The 24,535-nt window shown below is 45.2% G+C and overlaps 1 protein-coding gene across 1 annotated transcript in view; it reads right to left on the bottom strand.

The window, feature by feature from the left end:
* Positions 1–12,486: 12,486 nt before the first annotated feature.
* The window catches only part of NUAK1 (NUAK family kinase 1), a 64,713-nt gene continuing 52,664 nt past the window's right edge, over positions 12,487–24,535 (bottom strand). Inside the window, exons 5-7 of the mRNA XM_061204955.1 lie at positions 18,383–18,502; positions 16,460–16,592; positions 12,487–13,647 (exon numbers count right to left, since the gene is read on the bottom strand). Of these exons, the coding sequence (XP_061060938.1) occupies positions 12,494–13,647; positions 16,460–16,592; positions 18,383–18,502 (1,407 nt within the window). The 3' untranslated portion in view covers positions 12,487–12,493. The remainder of the gene's footprint in view (positions 13,648–16,459; positions 16,593–18,382; positions 18,503–24,535) is intronic.

Below are 24,535 nucleotides of genomic sequence, written 5' to 3'. Positions count from 1 at the left end.
GCTTTAAGATGAGAACATCTTTGTATGTTTTTGTTTGTCATTTCTTGGTCTCCTGGGCAGTCATTGGCCAGACTTGCTTCTCACTTCCATTCCAATCAACCAGTCACAAAGGGGAAGAAATTATCCCCAAGATTGGCAACAAACATCTGGATGGCATGCAAGAGCCCAGATGACCTTTGGCACAGAACTTGGTGCTCCGTGGAGGGGTTGCACATACAAAATGCTCAACTGATTGCACGGGTAATGAAGACAGATTATGCGGTCATAGCAAGCAACTTTGCGTGCTTAGATGACAGAGAGATTTTAGGATCAGAGGCCCTGGAGTTAGATGGCCTGAGTTCAGGTTCAGGCCATGCACTTACCAGCTGGATAACTTGAGCCCATGACTGCCCTTCCCTAGCTTCCATTTCCTCAGCAGTATTAATGTTTACCTCCAGCGACTATTGAGAGGCAGCCTCAAGGAAAAAATGTGTATAGGGGGAAACTATAACCTACAAAACCTTACTCACTTTGTTATTATTATGACACCCAGACCAAAGAAGGCAAGAGACACGTACTTAAGTGGCTCGGCTTGAGGTAAAATTTCAGAGTATGTCCTTGCCACTTTTCCTGTGAGAATTCCTTTGCTTTCTCATCCTGTCCCATTTCCCAAGAGGCCTATGTTGTTCTTCATTCTTATTCTCAGCACTTAATACATTTCTCCTAAAACATTCATGGCTGGCTCGGGTTTAGTGGCTTGATGTGTGATTCCTCCCAGGGGTATTGATGTTTAATAGGGAAGGAGACCCTAACTTCTCTCCTAACCACTAGAAGCTTCACCAGAGTCCTGGGAGACATCCTGAAAATGTCACCATCTGGGCCTTTCCCACATGATCATGTTAAAGGTTTGGGAGAGTGAACAAGGAGAGGAAGAAGAAAGCAAAAGAGAACCTGTTGGGAGTTACTTCTTGCTCCCCAACGTGAAGAAAAGCCTAGTGCCTGGAACGTGATAGCTGTTCCATAATCTTGAATGGATGAATAAATGATAGAATGAATGAACAAATAAGTGAAGAGCTGTCCCAATAGATTCTTCACTCACAAGGAAGAAATAAGTGAAAGCTCACTTTGGCAGGGCACCTCTGAGAAGTAGCCAACTACAATGGCAAACTCCCTGACTAATCCTTTTTACTGGAATTACCAGTAAGCAGAATAACTGACTTGCCTTTCACTGATTGGATTTTTACCTGCCTTCTTTCTGGAATGTGTTTTTAAAAAGAAGGTGGGGGTGGTGAAGAAGAACACGATTTTGATAACAGTGAATGGCACAGGCTTTGAAGTCTGTCATATCTGAAGCTAAGACCCAGTTCAGCCATGAATTATTTCTGTGATTGGGCAAATGACTAAACTTCAACTTTTACTTCTATCCATGAAGGAGAAACTCCTGTGGGATACTCCTTGCCCCACTGTTTAAAAAAAACAAAACAAAACTGCAAGACAGAACAAAAATATTAAACAGTTGTTTTCAGACATTAGACAACAAGCAACATAGGACTATCATCTCCAAAAGAAAGGAAAAAATGAGGTAACAATTTAACCTGGGGACAGTTTCTGGTGAGAATCACAAGGAGAGGGAACCCAAACAGAGAAAGTGACAGCTATCAGGGAGACCAAGAAGGCAAGTCAGCTAGATTTGGGGCACAGAGTACTGGAGAGGAGGGCACTATGCAAAGAAAGAGCTCCAGAAATCTGCAGAGGGATACCTTGAGTCTTTAAATACTAATCTGCTAATGTGTAGGGAGAAAGTCTATGAGGCTGAGCGAAGAAAAATAACATAATAAAGAACTTGCCAGGGAGCAGCAGGCCAAAGAACTTCTGAGCTCACCCAGGGCTGGAAATATTCAAACTCCCACCAGCCAGAATACAGAGATATTGCTGAATTCATATATGTACCCAAGAGAACTTTTAGAGATGAAAATCACAATATATGAAAATTTCACTGGATGGAATTAAGAGCAGATTAAATGCTACCAAAGAAAAAATCAGTGAACCTGAAGACATACCCCCCTCCAAAAAAATCCAAAACGAAGCAGAGAAAGAAAAAAAGACTAGAAAAAATGCCAACAGAGCCTCATTGTCAAAAAAAAAATGTGAACAATATCAAGCAGTATAACCTATGTAACTAGAGTTCCAGAAAGAGAAGAATTAATATAAAGAGTATTTGAATACATAATGGCAATTTTAAAATCCAAAATTTGACAAACACAATGAATGTATAGACGTAAGTAGGTCAATGAACCCAAAGAAGGATAAACACAAAGAAAACCATACCAAGAGAAATCACAATCAAATTGCTAAACAAAAAGTGATAACTAGAAAATATGAAATGTTGCACAGAAAAAAAGACATACCATACATAGAGAACAAAGAGGAAAATTTTCACAGAATTCTCATCAGAAACTATGAAAACCAGAAGACAGTGGAATGATTAAAGAACAAAAGATAAAAACTGTCACCTAAAATGTTATAACCAGAGAATATCTTTCCAAACTAAAGTTGAAATAAAGATTTTTTTTCAGACAAACAAAAGCTGAGAGAAGTTGTCACCCAGCTAATCATCACTAGAAGAAATGTTAATGAAGTTTTTCATAAAGAAGGAAAATGATACCAGAGAGAAACTTGGAACACAGAGGAGTGAAAACACAGCAAACATGAAATTATGGTAAACATAAAAGATATGGTCTGATTTTTAGTTTTTAAGATAACTAAGATAATTTAAAACAAAAACAGTAATAATGTATTGTGGGGTTTAAAACATGTAAAAGTAAAACATGTGAAAACAGTAGCATAAAGAACAATGGGGGAAATGAAAGTTTTAATACTACATATCAAGTGGCATAATATTGGAAGGTAGACTGTGATTAAAGATGGATGCAGTAAACCCTAGAGCCATCAATTTACAAAAATAAGAAGAAAATCTGTCTTCACGCAGCTATGTAGTTGCAGAAGGTCTGGGGGATTTCTAGCAGTCCTCAGACCATACCTTGCAAACTGCAAGAAAAAAAATCTCTCCATATGTTCCACAGTGGGGTTCTGTGGCTTAAGATGCCCCACCTACCTCTTTGACATCATCTCTAGCCATTCTTCTTACTGCTTCCTCTGCTCCAGACACCCGGGTCTTTGTTGTTTCTTGAGCCCCTCAAGTGTACTCCTTACTCAAGACCTTTGCACTTGCTGCTTTCCTCTGGCTGAAGACTTTTTCAATACAGAGCTGTAGGGCTTACTGCGTAAGTGTCACCTAATCAATAAACTTTTCCCTGACCACTCTACCAAAAATACTGCTCCTCATCCCATCCCCATTTCCTTGTCCTGGTTTATTTCTTCCATTGACTTATCATCATCTGCCATATTATTTATTTGTATGTTAATTGCCTGTCTCTTCCCACCCACCACTATTCTGGATCCCAAAAAAGACCTTACCATGTGATTATGAGTTGTTTCTCTCAAAGGGGAGGCATTTTTCCATGCCTCTTAGTTCATCATCATTATGCCCAAAATGGTGTTTATGAGAAGTCAGCCTAAGCAGCACCCACTACCACGGACCATCTGTACTTCATAGGGGTTAAACCCACAACCATGGCCTCTTTGGAGCTAACCAGCAGGCCTGGTTTAGAGGTCTGCATCTGGCTTTCTGCTTTGCACACATCCTTTTGTCTAGACTCCGAAGTCTGATGGCTGAAGCTTCTGCAATACCATAGGCACTGCTGAATCAGATGTTTTTCAGCTTCAGTGATTCACAAGTTCCAATTTGCAGAACTTTCTCAGGATAGCTATTTTGGGGAGCTCTTTTTCTCCGGCTACCTCTGAAATGAACTGTTCCCCACCCTCAGTTTCACCTAACAGCAAGGTGTTCCTCTGGAAGCCCAATCTGGGGCCATGCCTGTATAATGGCCCTGCTGTAGGCCTTGAAGACATGGCGATGCTCTGTGTTTTGTGTGATAGAAGTTGCTGTTGCAGTGCCTGACCCCAGGCAGGTCCATGCAGCCAAGCCTGACATCCTGTGTTTTCATATAGCTCCAAGAAGTTGCTTTGTGCTCTCAGCTCTCTAGAAGCAGGGTCCCCTGAGGCACACCAGCACAGGAAAGAATTGTAGAGCTCTCTTGGGGGGGTATATGTGAATACACAGCTTTGGACAGAAGGGACCCAGCCACTGAAGACCTACTGTGCCATCTACTGAGTTCTAAGACACAGCAGGTTCTCAGGATGGGGAAAGACTGACTCTTGCAACCCATTTCACTCTAGAGTAATTAGGAAATCTGAATCAACTCTGTTAACTCCATCTGCTGAGATTGGGTCTCCTAGAACCTGATACCGATGGTGCTGGGGGACAGTTGCTCTCCTGTCCATGTTTGTTCGGAGAATGCACAGACTTGGGCCAGTGTCTTCATTGCTGATGTTATCTGCTTAGCTCCTGCAGGAAAATGCCGCTTCCGTGAACAGGGATGGTGACAGGATGGGGCATATGATCAAGGAGACTGACTTGAAGAAGGATCATCCCAGGCGCACAACAGAGCAATTAAAATCTTAGGCTCAGAAGCCGGTCAGCCCACCCTGTATTTGAATCCAGCTCCACATTTAACCATTGGATGACCTGGGCAAGTTACTGCATGTTTCCAACACTGTTTCCCCATCTTGGAGATAAGGGAACACAAGGAACATTAAAAGAGGCGATGTATTAAAGGGTAGGCACACTGCCTGCAGCTCAGTCAGCACTTGGTAAATATTAACAATAATGATTTCTGTTTATGCTGGGACCACCACCCACCAACCCACGGTAAACTGACAGAAGCTGTGACAGGCATTGTTATGTGTCCATCTGATTCCATTTTACTTTTCACTTGTTAAGTACTATAGACTTGAAGACTATGCAGGAAGTTAGGTTGGGGTCAGGTGACTGAGTTCTGACCAGCGGGATTTGAGCATAAATGACGGACGCCACGTGCTGGCCTGCTCCTTAAAAGGCTTTGACTTGTGCTCTCTCTCACCCTCATTGGCACAGCTGGAAATGAAGGACCCCAAGAAGGCAGGACCACAGGATGAAAGAACCGCGGGATGAAAGTGCCTGCATGGAGACAGCATGACGGGAAGAGCTGCCCAAACTGTATTGCACTTGGTGAGAGTAGGAAATAGTCGTTTACTATATTGTGTCCCTGACATTTCAGGGTTTGTTACTTTAACATAACATAGCCCATCCAGACTAATTCAGAAATGAAAACTAGCTCAGGGAGTGGATGGAGGAAACTACTGGTGAAGATACAGTGGATATTCCCAGGCAGGTAGAGATGGGCAGTGTAAATTTTCATCAATAGGGAAATAATTGTCATCATTTTCAGACAAAATTGATTGCTAATTTTCTACACAATTCCCTACTGGAACCAGAAAATTGCAATAGCCTGGGGCAGGTTTTAGGACATGAAAACCTTAGACCACACGTTCTGGTCTTTATAGGGCATCATTGCTGCTCTCACTTCCATACCCCAAACTTCACATGATTCTGTGGATTAAAAACATCCTCTCCACAAATTTCAGTAAATTAGCAGTGAATTTCTGCAGTGAAAACATATTCTCCTTTTAAAATTGCATGTGTCTCATCTGGGGACCACCTGTCAAAGGAAGCAGCCACTTGTAATTAAGGATACACAAAATCATAAATGATCACAGCCAGTTCACGCTAGAATGTGGCCACATACGTATAGCAAAACGCCAGACTTCCTGGACCATGGTTGTCATATACAAATGGACCAGATATTAACCCTGTAAAGCTCTGTTTTGAAGACATCAAGGCCTTTGCATGTACTGTTCCCTCTGCCTGGAATGCTCACTCTTCACAGAGCTAATTCTTCATCTTCAGACCGCTCCCCAAGGGTCACCTCTTCAGGTTTGCCTTCCCTGACTACCCTTTATACAAGAGGTATCCCCTCCCTTAATTCTTGACTCTGCACCCTCTCCATTTCCTTTATAGCACTTACACAATCTGTAATTTTGAGGGATTTTGTTTACTTGTTTATTATCCATTTCTCCCCCTAGACCTAAGTAACCATGAAATCCACCATATCTCTAAAATTCCAAATATATGAGCTAATAAAGCCCCTGTAGTGTTTAAACCAGTTTCAGCTGAATTTGCTGATGTTATACCTGATTTTTACAGCTAAAAATCTTCCTAACAAATATATCTCCTTTCTATAGTATATTATTGTCTTTCCTGATCTTTTGTATATAAATTAAAAATCTTGTGTGTGTCAAGTCCTGTATTAAGTGATTTATTTAATCTTCACAATAACTCTGAAAGTTAGGAATCATTTAATGCTACTTTATAGATGAGGAAATTAATGTCCAAAAGTTGTAACTAACATGGGTTACTTTTTGTCAGGCTTGCGTCCCTTCTTTTGGGACAGCTGCCCTCCCCAACTCTGTGATTCTGAGGGAGCTGTCATTCAAGTATGCCACAAGGGTAGGCACAGGATCGAGGTTAGCCAATTGGAGCGTCTCTCCACCTGGACTCTGTGACTGGGCCAGAGGGAGACAAATGACCCTAAAAAGCCAATCACAGTCTTTTCTTGGCACATAAATGCTAGGATAGTAAGAATCTCTCTCTGACGCTAGGATCACACAGTAAGAAGACCTCATAACCCTGTTACTACCGGGAGCTCTCTTGCTGCCATGCAGAGAGAGCCTGCCTAAGAATAAAGCCCACATCCAGCGAGAGTGAGTGAAAAAGAGGCCAAGGGCATCACTTGAACTCCTGGATCCAGCTGTGCCTGAGACATACGTCTTGGACTTCTCAATTGCAAGCAGCAGTAAATTCGTCTTATTACTTAACATGGTCTGAGTTGGGTTTATACCACTTGCCACTGGACAGGATGAAGTGAGCACCATGTAGAAACTCAATAAATATTAATTCTCTTGATTTTCCTCAAAGTGACCACTTCCCATTAACCTCACTGACCTATCAGTTGACAACATGTCAGCTGTGCCAATCCAGCCACCCCTATTTCCTCTCTACCCCTTACATGTCACATTTGGTCCAGCCTCTAGAACAGGCATATGCTATTCCTCCTATCTGACTGCCAAATTATGTCTTTCTAAAGGGGTTTGCTTTTATTTTTTTATTTATTTACTTTTTTATTGACATATAGTTGATTTACAGTATTGTGTGTCAGATATACAGCAAAGTGATTCAGTTTTTTTTTTCCAGATTCTTTTCCATTCTAGGTTATTATAAGATATTGAACACAGTTCCCTGTGCTATACAGTAAATCCTTTATGTACTTTATATATAGTAGTTTGTACTATTAATCCCATACTCCTAATTTATCCCTCCCTCCCTCTCTTTTCCCCTTTGGGAGCCATAAGTCTGTTTCCTATGTCTGTGAGTCTGTTTCTGTTTGTATTATTTTTTAGATTCCACATAAAGTGATATCATGTAATATTTCTCTGAGTTACTTCACTCAATATGATCATCTCTAGGTCCATCCATGTTGCTGTAAATGGCAATATTTCATTCTTTTTATGGCTGAGTAGTATTCCATTGTGTGTGTGTGTGTGTGTATATATATATATATATATATATATATATATATATATATATATACACATGTCACATCTTCTTTATCCATTCATCTGTTGATGGACACTTAGGTTGCTTCCATGTCTTGGCTATTGTAAATAGTGCTGCTATGAACATTGGGGTGCATATATCTTTTCAAATTAGAGTTTTCACCTTTTCCAGATATATGCCCAGAAGTGAGATTGCTAGATCATATCGTATCTCTATTTTTAATTCTTTAAGGAACCTCCGTACTGTTCTCCATAGTGGCTGTACCAATTCACATTCCCACCAACGGTGTACTAGGGTTCCCTTTTCTCCACACCCTCTCCAGCATTTAACCAAAGGGGTTCACTTATAGGTGAACTTCCCCTTAGTCTCTTATCCTGCATGACTGACAGGCCCATTTGCTAATAGCAGTAGAGACCAAAGCAAGAATTAAGAGTCTCCAGACCAGGCAGATTGTCTCAAACGTCCTATTTTAAAAGTCAGTGAATACTGCCCTGTAAAGAAAGGACTATAGTTTCCCATTCATAATGAGTTTTACTCTCAGGCTAACTTCACAGAAATTCTCTCCTTCCTTCTTCAAAGCCCTGTTAGAGTTTGGCAAAGGTAGCAATTAATATACCCATGAGTCAGATGAGAAAACTGAGGCCCAAAGAGGTGAAGAAATTTGACTCAGTAGCAATCATCACCTCCAAACTGGAAAGTTGCACTTTCGTTGGAAAGTCAGACTTCTCTTGCGTGGATCCCTAACACTGATATTCAGTGCACAGCATGACTCTCTAATATTAGAGACTAGGGGTAGGATTGGATGTCAGTTGATATCGTGACTGGGATCCAGGAACTCCTCAATCTTACCCTATTATTCATCCCTCTTTCCAAGAGCTTCCTGAGGGTCTGTTCGCACAAAAAACAATGGCAAATGGGACTAAGGATGGCATTTTATTATAGGCAGAGCAGTGGCCTTCCCCATTAGGAAATATGGCCCAATGATTTGGACTCAGAGCAACCACATGATCGCTTTGTCTGCCCTTGGGATAGAGGGAGGCCGAGGCAGGGGGCAGGCAGAGGAAACTGACATGTGGGGAGCGAGTGTGGCTGAGGGTTAACCTTTGATGCCATCTCTAGTCCAGATTGCGGGAAAAGGGTCTGGAAACCAGAACTGAGAACATGTAAATTTGGAAGCTATGGGGTAAGCCAAGGTGGGTCATAAAACCAGGGAGGGGAAAGTGAGGCTACAGAAGGAGAAGAATGAAACTGGCATGCAAGGAGGAGCAGAAAAGAGGGCCTGGGTCCTACTTTTCCAGTTTCTGGTTGCAACCGCACGGCCAGCTACATTTCCTCTTCTGAGAACTTCGAAGAAATTCCCCTTTTGTGCTTAAGCTAACAGGTGGGTTTCTGTTACTTATACCCATTCTGTCATTCTCTTAACTAAGAGAAAAACAACCAAATAAAGAAGCAAGGTCCCAGTTCAGTTCAGTTCATGGCAATTTATTTAATTTAAAAATAAAAACAGAAACAAAAACAAAAACAAAAAACAAATCAGTTTCCAATGAAAATCCAAACACTTTGGGTGGTTATCCAGCTTTTTTTTTTCCCCCTGTAGGCTGTCCTGGGCTCAAACCAATCAAATGAATGAAAACCAATTTTGACTGGAGCCATAAAGCATGTTGCACCGATTAAATTACACCAATATATTATTATAATACCTTTGAAATGCCTTTCAGACCAATAAATAAAAAAAGACAAATTCAAATAAAAAAGTCAACTTTTTATTACCAAAAAAAAAATAGAAATTAAATAAAAGTCACAACACGGATTAAAAAAAATGTGCAGTCAAGTTTCTCTCTCTCTTTTTTTTTTTTCTTCTAGGAATGATACCATGCCAGTAAATCCCTACAGAACATTTCCAGTTTGGCAATAAGCAGTCAGTCAGTCATTCACATTTGTACTCAAGACAGCAGGCGTGGCCAACACTCACCAGAGTCCCACCCTGAAAGATGCTCCTTGTCATCTTCAGAGGCAGCACCTTATAACAGGGATGGAAATTCAGAGAGTACTCGGCATTTTCATTTTGCCTGGGGTCTTGAAGCACTTCCTGAAAACTGATCATGCCTTGAAATTTACCTGTAAAAAGAAGTATAATTCTACTCCTTTGGCAGATGTGTAAACTAAGACACTGAAAGGCCCACAGAGGCAAGGAAAGGACCAGGAGAGCTGACCTTGAATCTCCTGCTTGGTCCACCAGGTCATCAAAGTGTCTCTCACTTGTAATTCCATGGAAATGAATCAAGCATAATTTCCTTGGCTGGGATTGGCTGGAAGGGATGATAGGACTTAATCAGGAAGCAAGGGAGCTGCTTTGAGGGCTTGTCCCTCTATTCCAAGTTTTTCCTTAAAAGGACAGAGTCAACATCACGTCTAGAATCAGAGGATGTTAGCAGAATGTCAGAACTAGGCAAGGCCTGAGAGACCAGCTAATCTACCCCTCCAGCCCTCACTGAAGGGAAAACTCAGCCCCGGAAATGCTGCAGGTGCCTGAGGCCACCAGCACACCAGGATTCAACTCAGGGTCTCTTCCTCTGAGTGGAGGACTGTCCCTACCACAATCCACTGTCTGGTTCTATTGACAAAAGAGAACATACATGTTTTTTGGGGGTGCGGGTAGAATGACTTTCCTTCATAGTGTCATTTTTACTTGAAGATTGTAAGGATGGAAAATACCAAACAGACACAATCACTCGGGCAAAAGGGAAATACACCAACCAGTAGGTAGGTGTTACATGTAAGTCATACCGACAGCTACCAACCAGGCTGGTTGCCATGCATGAGGGACCAGCAGCGTGGCAGTGCAGGCTGTCCAGAAAAGGTTGCGTAAACTGAGACAAGGAGGGAGCTTTAGAGATCGCAGAATGCCCTCCGCGCACCCACACGCCCCATACACAGTTTGCTAGCTACAGAATTTTTTTCCCTTTGAACCTATCTTGGAGTTCAGGAAGGAGGTGGAATTGAATGAAAGGAGACCCGAAAAGCTTCTCATATTACACTACTCAGCTCAACCCGAAGGGATGCACAAGCCAAAACCCCAGAGCTGGTGACAAGGGGAAAAATGGAGCCATCTCCTTAGGGAAAAGGGCAGTTTCGTTCTAATCAATGTTCTTAGTACCTGAAGGTGAATTCCTTCTCATCTCCCCATGAACTATTATCTGTTGGTTTTCCCCAAAATACCCCCAAGACTAGTTCTCCTTAAATGTCTAGGTGGCTTTCAGAAGTCAGCCATCCTGAAACAAGAGTTTCAATTAGCCGGGGCCAGCAGAATCTGAAGTTGTCCCAAACTTCCAAATAAGACCATTAATTCCAAACTCGGTATCTGAAGATGCCCCACTGTGGGCGTGACATCTGATCACCTGTAATCCGGGTGTCTAGAAGTTACACTATGTTAGCTATGTTACTTTTCAAGCTAAGAGTCCTGTCACACCTCTTTTCTGCCTCCTCCAGAACCATCTGGAGGACTTCCAGGGAAGTGTTCCCTCTCCTGTCTGCTTCCTCCCAACCCCCTCTGCTCTTTAAGCACCTTATTCATCTGAGTGGCTGGAACGTTCCCCCTAAAGCCTAGGAGTTCTAGGCAGGTAGGACACAGAATACCTAGATTCGTAGGGGGAAACACCTTCTGCCTGACTTACCTTTCCTCATCCAAATATCCCACCTACACACTAACTCCCTAGAAGCAAACTCGCCTACCTCTGAGGATTCTACACTTAGTGGATGGGGAAACCATTTGCTATGAGTAAACAAGGTAAATGGTTGAGCGAGTTACTCCTTTGGGGACTATGGACGGTATCACATCCGATTCAAAACATTCACGCAGGTCAGAACCCACAAGACAGCATTCCAGTTAATATTGAGACGTTAAAGAAATTGACAAGTTGTCCCCTCGCTGGTGTGGATCAATTTCCACTCATCTGCAAAAGATCACAGAGGGTTCCGAGCTCTGTTATACACCATAGTTTTGACCTCTGACACCACCTCTTTTTCCCTGTCTACCCTTGGAGGTTGTGCTAAAGAGCCAGGCAGACACCAGGAAAGAAGAGGCAGACAACAAAAAGCCAAAAAATCACCATGGGCTGACTCTAAGTCCTTAGCAGTGTTCAGAGCACTCTCTCTCTGACCAAGGCCCTGTCTTCCATTCAAGGTAGAGTAGCAAATTAACAAATGCCACACCAGTGGCATGAAAGAGATAACATAGGTCCCACGGGATCTACACTAGCACTCCCAGGGCTTAGCCAGGTCAAGGATGGCAACCACACAGCATGAGTGCTACTGCACCCCTTCCCATCCCCATGGCAGCCATTACTATTCAATCACAGCACTCCTTCCCACTGTCTGGGCTACTCAAACCAGCACACCCAGCAGCCCCTATCCATCGATTACCGATTCAAGCTCAGTTGAAATCTACGTGCCCACCCCCTGCAGTCAGACCAAGCCTGCTAATGTGAGGAGAGGAGGAGCGAGCTCTGAGTTCACTCAGAGCAGATGGCCCCAGTCTGTCCTGCCCTCCTCCAGAAGCACGTGGACGACTTCTAGGGAAACGTTTCCTCTCCCATATGCTCCCTCCCCACCCGCTAAGTGCTGGCCAACACCACCTCCCCTGGACTCTAGGAGGTGCCATAAAGCAAATGCCAACGAGGATCCCACTTCTGACTGGCAGTTGGCAGGACTGGCCAAGAGCCCACTTCTCCCTCGTAGGCACTGGCTCAAGGCTGCAAATTTGGCCAAAGCAAGACAGCACCAATCCTTTTTCAGTCTGTTGTCATGGCCAGCAAAGAGGTAACCAGCTCTGTCCGTAGCCCAGTCACCGCTCCCACTCCTCCCTCGTACCCACCCCGACCCACCCCGCACCCTGGGGAGCTAGTTGAGTTTGTTACAGATCTCCAGCGCTTTCTTGTAGACCTGAGTCACATCGTCCATGTCCGTGAGGAGGGAGAAGCTGCTGTCTCCCAGCCGGTTCCGGTACCGCTTCAGGTACTGGGGCCGGGGCCGGTTCTGGAGCCCCTCGAAGTCCTGGATCTGGAGGAAGTTTTCGGCAGAGACGCAGCTGCGGATGCGCTGGCGGGCAGGGCGATTCTCCTGCAAGTCGAGCAAGTCGAAGGAGTCGCTGGACAGGACGCTGTCGTCGCTGATGACGCTGGAAGGCCGGCTGTAGCTCCGGGAGAGGCCCTCGGCAGGGATGCCGGGCTCCAGCAAGGATTCCAGTGTGGGCATTTCGGGGCTGGCCAGGGCCGGGTCCATGGTGCCCTCTGAGTACTTGCTGCTGTGTTTCAAGATGCCCTTCCTGTGGCAGGAGAGGCTGTGGGACGTCACCCTGGCCGGATCCGGGGGGCTCGGGGAAGGGATGCCGCCACCCAGCCCATCGTTACCGTCCAGCAGCTCCGAAGACTCGCTGCGTTCCGGGGACGAGTAGTAACCCGATTCTCTCTGCTGGGTCTTTTTCAAGATGCCTTTCTTGGGCATCGTGGCCGACTGTTTGGGGCTGAGTTTAGCTGGCACCTCCGCCTCGGGGGCGCTTGGCAGGGGCACGGCAGTCCGGCACAAGTCCTGCTCCAGCTTGAACGCGGGGGGTAAGGCAGGGCTGACGACGCCTTCGATGAAGCCGGTGCTGTGAGAGCGATGCTCGCTGTTGCTCCGCTTCTTCAGGATCCCTTTGGGCCGCTTGGAGCTCAACTTGGATGGGCTCTCAGGCACCGAGTCCTGGCCGGACTGAGCAAAGTCGTTCTCTTTCTTGGACTTCTTCAGCGACCGCTGCCGCTCCAGCATGACCTCGGGGGCCCCGGGTTTGGCCAAGCCCTTAATTTTGGCTTCAGCCTCAGCCTGCAGCCCTGTGGAACGGTGGTGCCAGTCGATAATGCGGGCCAAGAGTGGGGACTCGGCGCTGTGAAGGGCATCGCAGTCACAGACACTGCTCTTGTAGCCCCAGTTCACCCACCAGTGGTTGGCAATGTCCTCGATGGTGGCCCGGCGGTCGGGGTTCACCATCAACATCCACCGAATGAGGCCTCGGGCATCTATGGGAGAAGAAGCAGAAGGGACAATACATTTTACGGGAGTTTTGGGCTTTCCAAAGCTGACGCTCCGGGGGTGCAAAGGAGACACACTCATTTGAGGAAAAATCCAAACGGAGCCCTGGTGCAGCCACACTATGGAGCAGGAAGCCGTAGTCTTCCAGACTGTACATCAGAAAGCGTCATCAAGACTCAGAGCCACAGGCCAGTGGGCTATCACAGCCTGGCATGTTTCTCCACGCTACTGACGGAATGTCAAACTGCTGACTTTCCATCAACTCAGATCTTTATAAAATGGGGAAGGCCAGGTAACCAGGAAAGAATCCAGATCCGACCCCAAGCAGGGCCCCACCATTCCTTTGGTGGATATCGTTTTACTAAATGGGAAAACAGGTATAGATTACCATGGCTTTTAGTCCTCCAAAGTTAGGTTTATATAAACACACAGCGCTCAGGTCACCAGGAAAATGTGTCAGCACAAAAAGGAAATTTAGGGCTGAGATGGCAAGGAAAAGGCTTCTCATCAGAGAGGGAGAGACAGAGAAGGATGGAGAGGTGTTCATACTTGGCACGCCTGGGCATTGACAGGGGGGCCGTCCCCAAGGCTGGCCTGACCCGGGCCTTGGCCAGGCTCTGAATCCCACACTCAGTGCTCCCTCTCTGACATAAGCCATAGCCTACCAAGCTGCCAGATCAGAGAGCTGATCTCTATCTGCTATCCGCTTACGGCCTGTCTGAAAAACTCCATTTGTCAATTTCTGCTGCCAAAGAATTAGGGGAAAGCCCCAAAGGGATGTTGAGGAGGCCACAGGAACCAACAGACTCTCACAGCTTATAAATCGCCTTTTAAGATCAAACTGTGCTCCCCAAATGGGGGCTGAATTATATCCTGGGAAGGCACCACCTCCCCTCAGCTACTTATGTAGCTAATGAGTAGCTGGCCGGGACCTGGCAATGGAGCCAAGGGTGAGCCGCACCCCTGAAAAGTAACAGGATGTTCATTCATTCGGTCAATAAATATTTTCTGAACCCCTGTAGTGTACCAGAAACTGTGCTGACACAAGTTAGCTGGTCAGGCAAAGAGGCTGCCATAGAGTTCACCCTGAATTTTCTAAAAACAAACAAACAAACAAACAAAAAGAAAACACGGGTTAGCTTATTGAAAAAATGTATAGATATAGATATCTGCATATCTATACCTATTTATACATATAAAATAGTCAGTGCTCATTATTCACAGATTTTGTATTTCTAAATTCGCCTACTCATTAAAATTTATTTGTAACCCCCAAATCAATACTCAAGGTGCTTTCCACAAAGTGGCAAAAAATGTGAATTGCCCCCCCCCAATGCACATGTGTGTTCCCAGCTGAAGCAGAACCAGGTGACAAGGCACTGCCTTCTTGTTTCTGCTCTCATGTTGTAAGCAAGTGTCCTTTTCACAGTCCGTTTAGTTCATGCTTTTCACATATTTGCACTTTTTATTGGTGATTTCACTGTTTAAAATGGCCCCCAAGCGTGGTGCTGAAGTGCTATCTGGGGATTCTAAGGGCAAGAAGGCAGTGATGTACCTTACGGAGAAAACATATGAGTCAGATAAGCCTCATTCAGGCATGAGTTAAAGTGCTGTTGGCCGTAAGTTCGATGTTCATGAATCAACAGTATATTTTAAATGAGGCGTCTTTAAACAGAAATATACATAAAACAAGGATATGGATTGATCAGTTGACAAAAACGTTGTGAACAGAGGCTCCCAGGAGTCAAGCCCTGTATTTCCCTATGAGTAGTGCTTCATTATTCACAAACTCAGTGTTCATAGCAATGTTATAGGACACAACTGCGGCAAATAATGAGAATCAACTGTGTGTGTGTATATACACACGTAGGATGCGCGTATTGCAATATACGAAGTGTCTGTTAACCACATTCCAAATACGGCCACCTGTACACACCCCTTCTGTACCCACACTATGCTCTCTCATCAAGAGATGGAGCTTATGGCCTTGGTCGCTTTGACCAATAGAACGTGGCAGAAGTGACATCATCTGGCTTCCAAGCAGACGTTAAGAAGGCCTGGCAGCTGCTTCTTCCTCCATCTTCGAGCCCTGAGCTGCTATGTAAGAAGTCCACGCTCCTTCCTAGAGAGAGAGGCCTGGGGAGGCAGCTCATGGGGAGAGAGCCCACACGGAGGGGCCCCGAGGTGTCCCCACAATCGGCCCCAACTCCAGCTACCGTCTGATTGCAACTGTAGGAGAAACCCCAAGGCAGGCCAGAAAAGCTCTAACCAATCCAGGGAAGCAAGAGATAACGGCTAATAGCTGTTGTTTACACTGCTGAGTTTGTTTGGGTGTGGGAGCGGGATGGGATAGACTTGTTCTGTGGCAACAGGTCATGAAACAGCACCCACGGGCCATACCCCCTGGCCAGGGCAAGGTGTGCAAAAGAGCAGCTGCCACCCTTAGAGTCTACTGAGGGGGTTTTATGTCTACGTGAACTGGAAGGGATTTCACGTAATACCTTTTCCAAAATGTGAATTTACAGTGGAGAAACCGAATCTAAACAGGGTAAGGGCCTTGCCCAAGTTCACACAGCAAGCAAACAGGACGCCTAGCCTGCAGAGTAGAACAACTGTTCTGGAAATATCACAGTGGGAAGGTTTGGGGAAAGTGGCCTAATAAGCCAGCTCTGCCAGAAGGCAAAGAACTGGGGAGAAGAAAGAGGAAAAGCAGGAGTCTCCTTACAGACACTGACACAAAAGCAGAATGTGTGAGCTGGCCTCGCCCGGCTTAACTGCTGACCCTCCGTGGGCACACACCTGAGGGCTGCGTGGGCTCCCGGTACTCTCCGCTGCTGATCTGTCGAATGAGGTTTTTGTGATCGAAACCATCGAAGGGCATCGTTCCATAAACGAGAGTGTAAAGCAGCACACCCAGGGCCCAGCTGTCCACCTGGAGCAGAGAGACAGGACATATAGGAGCTGGGAAGCGGATTCCCTTCCAAACCATTAGCATCACAGACCATGAGCAGCCACCCTCAACGACCCCAGGAATGGAATTTAGCACCTGGCAGACAGGTTCCCACCACAGCCTGACACCTGATATGCAGTGCACCTGGGGCCTGTTTCAGAGCCTGACCTTTTCGTTGCAAACTGAGACCAATGGTCCCAACCCATAGAAGAACTTTCTTGAATAGATGATATTCTTTGATCCTCACTATAATTTTGTGAAACAGGTAGGGCCCCGGATTATTTTCAGCCCTATTTGGCAGATGAGAATACTGAGGCCCAAGGAAGTTAAATGGTTTCTCCAGAGGCCCCTCCCCATCCCAGTGATGGAGGTAAGACTGGAACATGGGGTTCTTGACTCCTAATGCAGGAATCCTGCACCTTCTTCAAATGGCTCAGGGGTTGCAAACTCAAATGCTTACAAGAGCCAGGCAGACAACAAACATGAACAAAGAAAGAGAGACGGTGGGGTACCACGTGGAGTGTTGGTTTGAAGACAAACTGTAGAGGGCATTCACCCATCTTACACAGGCAGCCTCCTCTGGCTAGTTGCTGTCACATAGTAATATAGGCCCAGCACTGCTAGATCCTTTGGTTTTTCAAGAGAAGTCAGAAAACAGACTTTTATGTGAAATCTCCCATTTATTAAATGTTTGTTCAATTTTTTTTAGAAAGATGGCCAAATAAAGCACTCTTGCTGGCCAGATCACAGGCTGCCAGCTTGTAAGCTCGGAAACAGATCATCGAGGATCAAAGCAGCATTCATTATCTGTGATAAATTTACAGTGTCAAGTTTCTGCAATGTTGTAAATTGGATCTTAGGCTCCTCCCTTACATTCTTGTTTTGGAAAGACTTTCTCCTCACTGCAAGTGATGGAGGCTCTTGGCATCCATCTCTTTACCCTCTAGCCCTGCCCCAAACACTCTCAAACAGATAAATATTTGGAAGGAAACATTTCAACCCACTGAATGGCTGCTACTTAAAGGATCCTGAGTGGATGAATCTCTCTATAAATAGAACTATCTCTTTAAAAATGAATAATCAGTCACAATTCTCCCATTTTCAAAATGATATTTTCACATACCTGTGTCTTACAGTGGCCCTGAAAGCTTTAGGCACACAGAGAAATGTATTTCTCATGAATCAGAAGATGCAATTAAAATGTATTTCCTTGATCAGAAATACATGCTGTCAAAAATACACGCAAAAAGATCCACTGCAGAGTGAGGCTGTTTGCGTTCTGTTTTGCTTGTTTTATTATAATAGGGAAAAACTGAAAACAATCTGTCTAACGCTAGGGAAGTGATTAAATAAATTACAGTATATTCATACAATAAAACATTATGTCATCGTTAAAAACCATGTTTTTAGTAATAACAAATTCAGAAAAGTCACAATTTTAAGTTAGTAATAAAAGGCGAGATATACACATATACAGTGACCTCAATTATTTGAAATACGAGATCTACACTGGAAAAAAAAGCCTAAGAAGAAGTCACATAAATATATTAAGTGGTTATCTCTTGTGGGGAGATTGCAGGCAACTTTATTTTCTCTTTTAGGCTGTTCTGGATTTTTCTCCCAGGTGTGTATATTATGGCTTTTATAATCATATAAGGAAACGGTTTCTTGTTTGCTTGCTTTTATGTTTGTTTGTTTGTTTTAAGTATTCCTAGGTTCAGTTCTTTTCTCCCCTCCAGCCCCCCACCATACACGCCAGGCAAGCTGCTCACCTCTGGCCCTCGGTAAGGCCTCCCGTTGACAATTTCGGGAGAGGCATAGAGCGGGCTCCCACAGAACGTTTGCAAGAACTTGTCCTTCTGGTACAGGTTGGAAAGCCCAAAGTCGGCAATCTACAAAGAGGAGCAAGACCCAGGGAGCCTGTTAGCATTACAGTCAGCGTCTGCATTGGCTCAGCTCACACCACATGGACCAAAGCAGCTGAGGCGCCCCTGCGTGGCTCTGCCAGCTGGGTCACCCTTTTCTCTGCAGCCCTGAGCCTTCATGAAAGGACCAGTTGGCACAACTGGGCCAGTGATCCCCGACTGCAGTCCCTGGCACCCACTGCATGCTCTGTTACTGAAAATCACTCCTTGCAAGGACTCTATTTTCATGTCAGTGTAGACTTGTCCTGAGAAATACCCACAGAATCACATGCTCGATGTTTCTGATGAACACTGAAGTGTGTAACTATTAACCTGAGACCCGTCCGTCTGTGGCCTACCTAAAATCTCACTGCCTTCATCCACAGTGGTGTACGTACCTACCTGTTCACTGGACATCACCACCTTTTACAGACCTACGCCCCGATCAGAGCTGTATTTTGCCCACCTTGGGACCCTCGATGAAATGGACCCACAGCACTGGGTTCTGAGTCATCACATTGCAGCCCAAACTCTGCCACTAGCCATCTGTGTGACATGGAGCAGGTCCCTTAGCTACTCTGAGCCTCAGTTTACCACCAGAAAATGGAAACCCATGATCCCTATCCTCTTCTGGATCACAGCATTATTGTGAGAATGATTTTTAAAAAAAGAATTAATCAAGGTGAACGAAAAAGTGCCTTGAAACTTTGTCTGCAAGCTCCAGGCAAATGTTTTCCCTAACCTTGCTTCTCTTGTATCGCACACCCCTTGGAATCACTCTCTTCTCCTTTGGTTTCTTGAAGTGTTTTACTATCCTTTATGGCAGCGCTCTTCTGTGTGTCTGTGTGCACCTATTCATATGTACATATAATGTATATATGTTACACGTATATACGTTTTATCACATATATATGTATGATGTATATATTATACATGTACATATCATCACATATATCACATACATTCATATAATATATATTACATATGTACTTACATATGTATGTACATATGTATATACAAATATATATATTATATGTATATAAATTCACCTTGCCTACTAGGCTGAGTCCCCCGAGGCAGGTGGCAGGTTCCACATCTGCCCCTCATCTCTGTAACATCCACTGCTTAGCACCTGCCCTCACCCAAGAAACACCTGTCACCAGAATAGGCATTATATTTTGAAAAGCACAAGACAATTAGTAGATAATACAAAATAATAATAGTAAACTTAGTTACCACTTACAGAACAACCTCCAATTATCAGGCATGGTTCTAAGCACCTTACACCCTCTAATCTAATCCTATCTAAAATCCCATTTACACAACCATGTGAATGTATTTCATGCCACTGACATGGTACGTTTAAAAGTGTTAAAATGGTAAATTTTATGGTATGGATATTCTATCATAATTTTTTTAAAACCCACTTAACAGATGAGAAAACTGAGGTTTAGGGAAATTACGTTATTCGTCTCAGGAGAGCTACCTAGCAAGCAACAATGTAAACCGAGTGTCTCTAAAGGTTCAAACCACTGCCCAGCGCTGCCCCTGGGTAATCTGCAAATCTCACCCAGTCTAAGCCAGCCTTCCACGCTGAGCCTCTGCAGACTTCTGCCCTGCCCCAAACTGATTTCCACTTGAAGCTTATAAATAGGATGAGTGATTCACACACAGCCTAGCTGAGGCTCTGTTTTGAATGCAGCGCCCAGAAGAAGGCTACTTTGTAAAAGTCACCCCTGAATGAACGGAATGGCACCGAAAGCAGCTGGCGCACAACCGCCCCTCAGAAAACGCATTCTCGGAGCTCAGCTTGCACTTAATTGCCCTGAATTCCACTTTCTTTTCAAGGCCCCTGACTAGCTTGCAGGAAGTTGGTTGGAAGCTTTATGAAGTGTGCCCTGTCAATCAGGACAGGAAGGGACCAGCTGCAGCCCTGGAACATCCCGGGAAGTGGGCTAAGGCAGGAACCGACACAGCACTGTGAACGTCGGCGGCATCCGGGACACTGCGTGAGCTTCCAAACACAGGCGCACACACACACACACACACACACACACACGTGAGAGGCACCCGCCACCACCACGTGCAAATCCCCACACACACACCAGGAGTGCTCCGAGTCTGGGCATCCTTGCTTTCTTTGTAGCCCTTCTGAGAAGTATGTTTATGTTACGGCCCACTCCTATCCTCACAGACTGATGTTTATCAGCCTCTCCCAGTTAAACTGTCATTGTTGCTGACATAAAATTAATAGAAATCTAGATTAGTCCATGTTCTTGGCACTTCAGTGGAAAAGAAATATTAATCAACACACACACACACACACACAGTTCTCCATCCTTGAGCCACTTAAACTTGGGCTGCAGTGCTAAGATTCCACGCCGTATGGAGCTTATATCAACTATAAGACGGGAAATGGCCACTGGTTATAAAACTTCTCAAAGCCTCAATTTCCCATCTGTAAAATGGAGGTAGGAATAGTATCCACCCCCACGGTGTCATAGTGAAAATTAAATGACATAAAGTATGTGCCAATTACTATTTTAAGCATTTTACACGGTTGGAGCTCAAATACGTGTCCCACCTTTAAATCCACCTGGGTAGCTTTATTAGCTTCATGATACTCAAAACAATACTGGTTTTCCATTGGAGGTAATTATGTAAGGTTTCTTTTTCAAATACACATGATTTCTTAAGTGAATTGCACTAAATAAAAGTATTAAAGTGAAATAGCACAGAAGATACTAGGAAAAGGCAAAATCCATGAAGAGAACAAAAGAAAAGACATTTGGGAAATTTGGGAAATAATGATTTTAAACATAATAAAACAAAAAGGAATCCCAGAAATGGTTCCAACCTGGAAGAGTCGTAAGCGGTGAACTAATCCTGCCCCTCGCTCTGTAAGTGAAGCAACTGAAGGTTAGAGGACTTAAGAAGCTCCGCTGAAGGTCACAGACAGAACAGCTACGTGAACATTGGGTTCTGTACGATTCTCTGTAACAGAATATCAGTTGTGTATCGAGGGTGACTCCACCAAGGAGGCATCCAGCTTTGCTTTCAAAGTTGTATGTTGCCGACACACTGGTAACCTCTGGAGAAAGGTAACCACTTTGCTGGTGATGGACTGTTGCCCTGCCTTGTTCAGAGCCACCCTCTGTCCTCACACTGGGCTATTCAGTTCAGCCTGGACTCTGAAAAGGATATCAGCACTCATGTCCTTAATTTCTGGAGTTTCTGTTGTTTTCAAGCCTTTCTAGAGGTGTGCCCTGCTGGATGAAAATCAGAGTTATACAAAGTGGGAAGTGATTATTCACATTTCAAAAGAATTAACCTCACTACAACATGGATGAACTTTGAAGACATTACGCTAAGTGAAACAAACCAGACACAAACAGATAAATATTATATAATTCCACTTATGTGAGGTACTTAGTGGAGTCAAGTTCATCAAGACAGAAGAAGGTAGAAGGGCGGTTGCCAGGGGCTGGGGGAGGGGGGAACGGGGAGTTAGTGGTGAATGGGCACAGAGTTTCTGGTTGGGAAGATGCAAAAGTTCTGGAGATGGATGGTGGTGATGGTTGCACAACAATGTGAATGTACTTAATGCCACTGGACCGAAAACCTAAAAATGGTAAGCTTTACGTTACATATATTTTACCACCATTTTTTTAAAAGGGGATTAACCTCGGATCACTGTGAATAATCCCTGCGAGCTCACCCAGTGAGAAAGGAAGGATCAGCTTGCTGATGATTAACCACTGGGAAAGGATGCTGACGTTGATGATAATAAAAGCAACGGTCTGACAGTCATTTGCAATGTCTGAGAGGAAGTGCACTGGACAGATCAGAGGTTGTGGAGCCAGAAGCACCTGGGGCTAACCTTGGACTTGGCACTGCTACATCATGGGTGGGAACTGCCAGCAATTTCCTCATCGGCAAAATGGGAATAATAATAGAACCCACCTCTAACGCTGTTCTGAGGATTGAAGACATGCACGTAAAGCCCCTGGAAGAGTCCTGGTACTGGCTGACTCTATAAACTATAGCTGTTAGGAGAATGCTGGTGGTTTTGTCTACTTAACAATTGTTTGCTCAGAGCCAGTGCCCACCAAGGAGCCAAGAGACATGACTATCATTCATTTCCGAAACAAGCATGTCCAGCATGAGAGGCTGCACTGTACGACAGGAGAAGTAAGGGATGCTGGGTTTGAGTTCAAATCCGGGCCTCGCCTTCTACCAGCTGGGCCAGCAGCATCGGCACCAGCTGGGAGCCCCACCCCAGACCTACTGAGTCAGCATCTGCATTGTCACACGGTCCCCAGGGGATTCGCTGCACGTCAGTCACTCTGAACCTGTGTTCCTTCAACTGTAAAATGGCGGGGGGGGGGGTGGTGGTGATGATTATAATGTAACCTACCTCACAGGGCGGATACGAAATCAAATGAATTGATAGATGGAAAGTGCCTTAAACCACGCCTTACACGTAGTAGCCCTTCGGTCAATGTTAGCGATCACTGCTTTCACCTGAGTCTCAGTTTCCTTTGTTGGAAAAGGGAATTGCAATAGCCTCGACCACACGGTGTTGTGAAAAGCAAAATCAGATTAAATGAGATAATAATAATAACAGCAGCATTGCTACATGCCAGTCGCTGTTCTGTGAGCGCTACGTATATTAAATCCTCACACCAACCCAATGAGCAGGGTTCCACTGTTATCTCCATTTTGCAGATGAAGAAGCTGAGGCCCAGGGCAGGAAAGCGGCTGGCCTGAGATGTGGGTGAAGAGATGCACTGGCTGTAAAGCTCCACATAAAGGGGAGTTATTGCTCTCGGGTGGCTGAGGACGAAACGGGCTTTCTGTGTCACTCTCCAGAAAGACACACTCCATAGCTCTGTTGGGCCCTGGAGTTCATTGCTGTGGCTTTCCCGTGACAGCCTCGCTCGGGTTGTCAGGAAGTGACGGTACGGAGTGAAATGGTGAGCAAAAGTGAGTGGGGTCAGCTTGCATCGTCAGATCTAAGGTCACACCTCCCCTGGAGAGAGATGAGAAATAACGGACCCCAAGCCATCTGGGGAAGCTCTTCACTAAGGTACCTCCAAGAAGCAGCCTCTCAGGGGATGTGAACATGCAACCACCCAGCCCATTCAACCCTGGCAGCCCCGCATGGCTACTCTGGCCACGGTGACTCAGGCAACCTGGCCGTGGCCACCATCAGCACTTGGAGAGTCTCCCCCAGGGACAGCTGTCTGCAGGCTGCCTATATATACAAGGTAAGGCCAGCTGAAGCAAGGATGAAAAAAGTGGCCTCCCCTTGTGAGTGTGAGGATGCCCTGTTGGATTTAGGGCAAATTTGGGTGGGTGCAGTAGAGAATTTATCAGGTGCCTGGTCTTTGGAGTCAAATAACCTTAGGTTTGTAGCCAACCCCATTGCTTATTAACTGCAGGAGCGTCCTCATCTGTAAAATGGGGGTAATCAGACCCACCCCAGTGGAGACATTCTGAGAACCAAATGAAATAAGGCATGTGGAAGGTCTGCCATAGGGTTCTGGCTTCTAGCAGGGGCTCCAAAAAGGTTACTTTCCTTGTCTAGCCTCCATGCCCTGCCCTGCTCCTGTGCTTGCTGCTCCTTCCCCTTGGAAGGCCATCATCACATTCCTTTCTATCAAACTCCTAGCCATCCTTCAAAACCCAGTTCAATTGCCACTGCCTCGGCAAAGGCTTTCTGATCTGCCCATAGTTCAGACCCACCACTTCCTCCTCAGCACTTCCACGACAGATTACAAAGGGACTATGAGGCACACAGCAGAGCCACCTGGGCCTAAGAGATGAGGATCAGGGAAGGCTTCCTGGAAGAAGAGGCCTTCAAGCTGAGACTCTAAGGAGGGGTAGGCAAAGAGCAGTAGGAAGAGCATTCCAGGCAGAGGCAACTGTGTGTGCAAAGGCCAAAAAGTCTGGTGGATTTGAGGAGTTGTGTACTAGGCAAGGGACCTTCTCTGACTGCCCCCCACCCCCCCGCCCCCT

The sequence above is a fragment of the Eubalaena glacialis genome, chromosome 11 (genome assembly GCF_028564815.1).
Source record: "Eubalaena glacialis isolate mEubGla1 chromosome 11, mEubGla1.1.hap2.+ XY, whole genome shotgun sequence".
In the NCBI taxonomy this organism is placed as follows: domain Eukaryota; kingdom Metazoa; phylum Chordata; class Mammalia; order Artiodactyla; family Balaenidae; genus Eubalaena; species Eubalaena glacialis.
The sequence above is the reverse complement of the archived record's forward strand: the minus strand, read 5'-3'. Positions and strand labels throughout refer to the sequence as shown.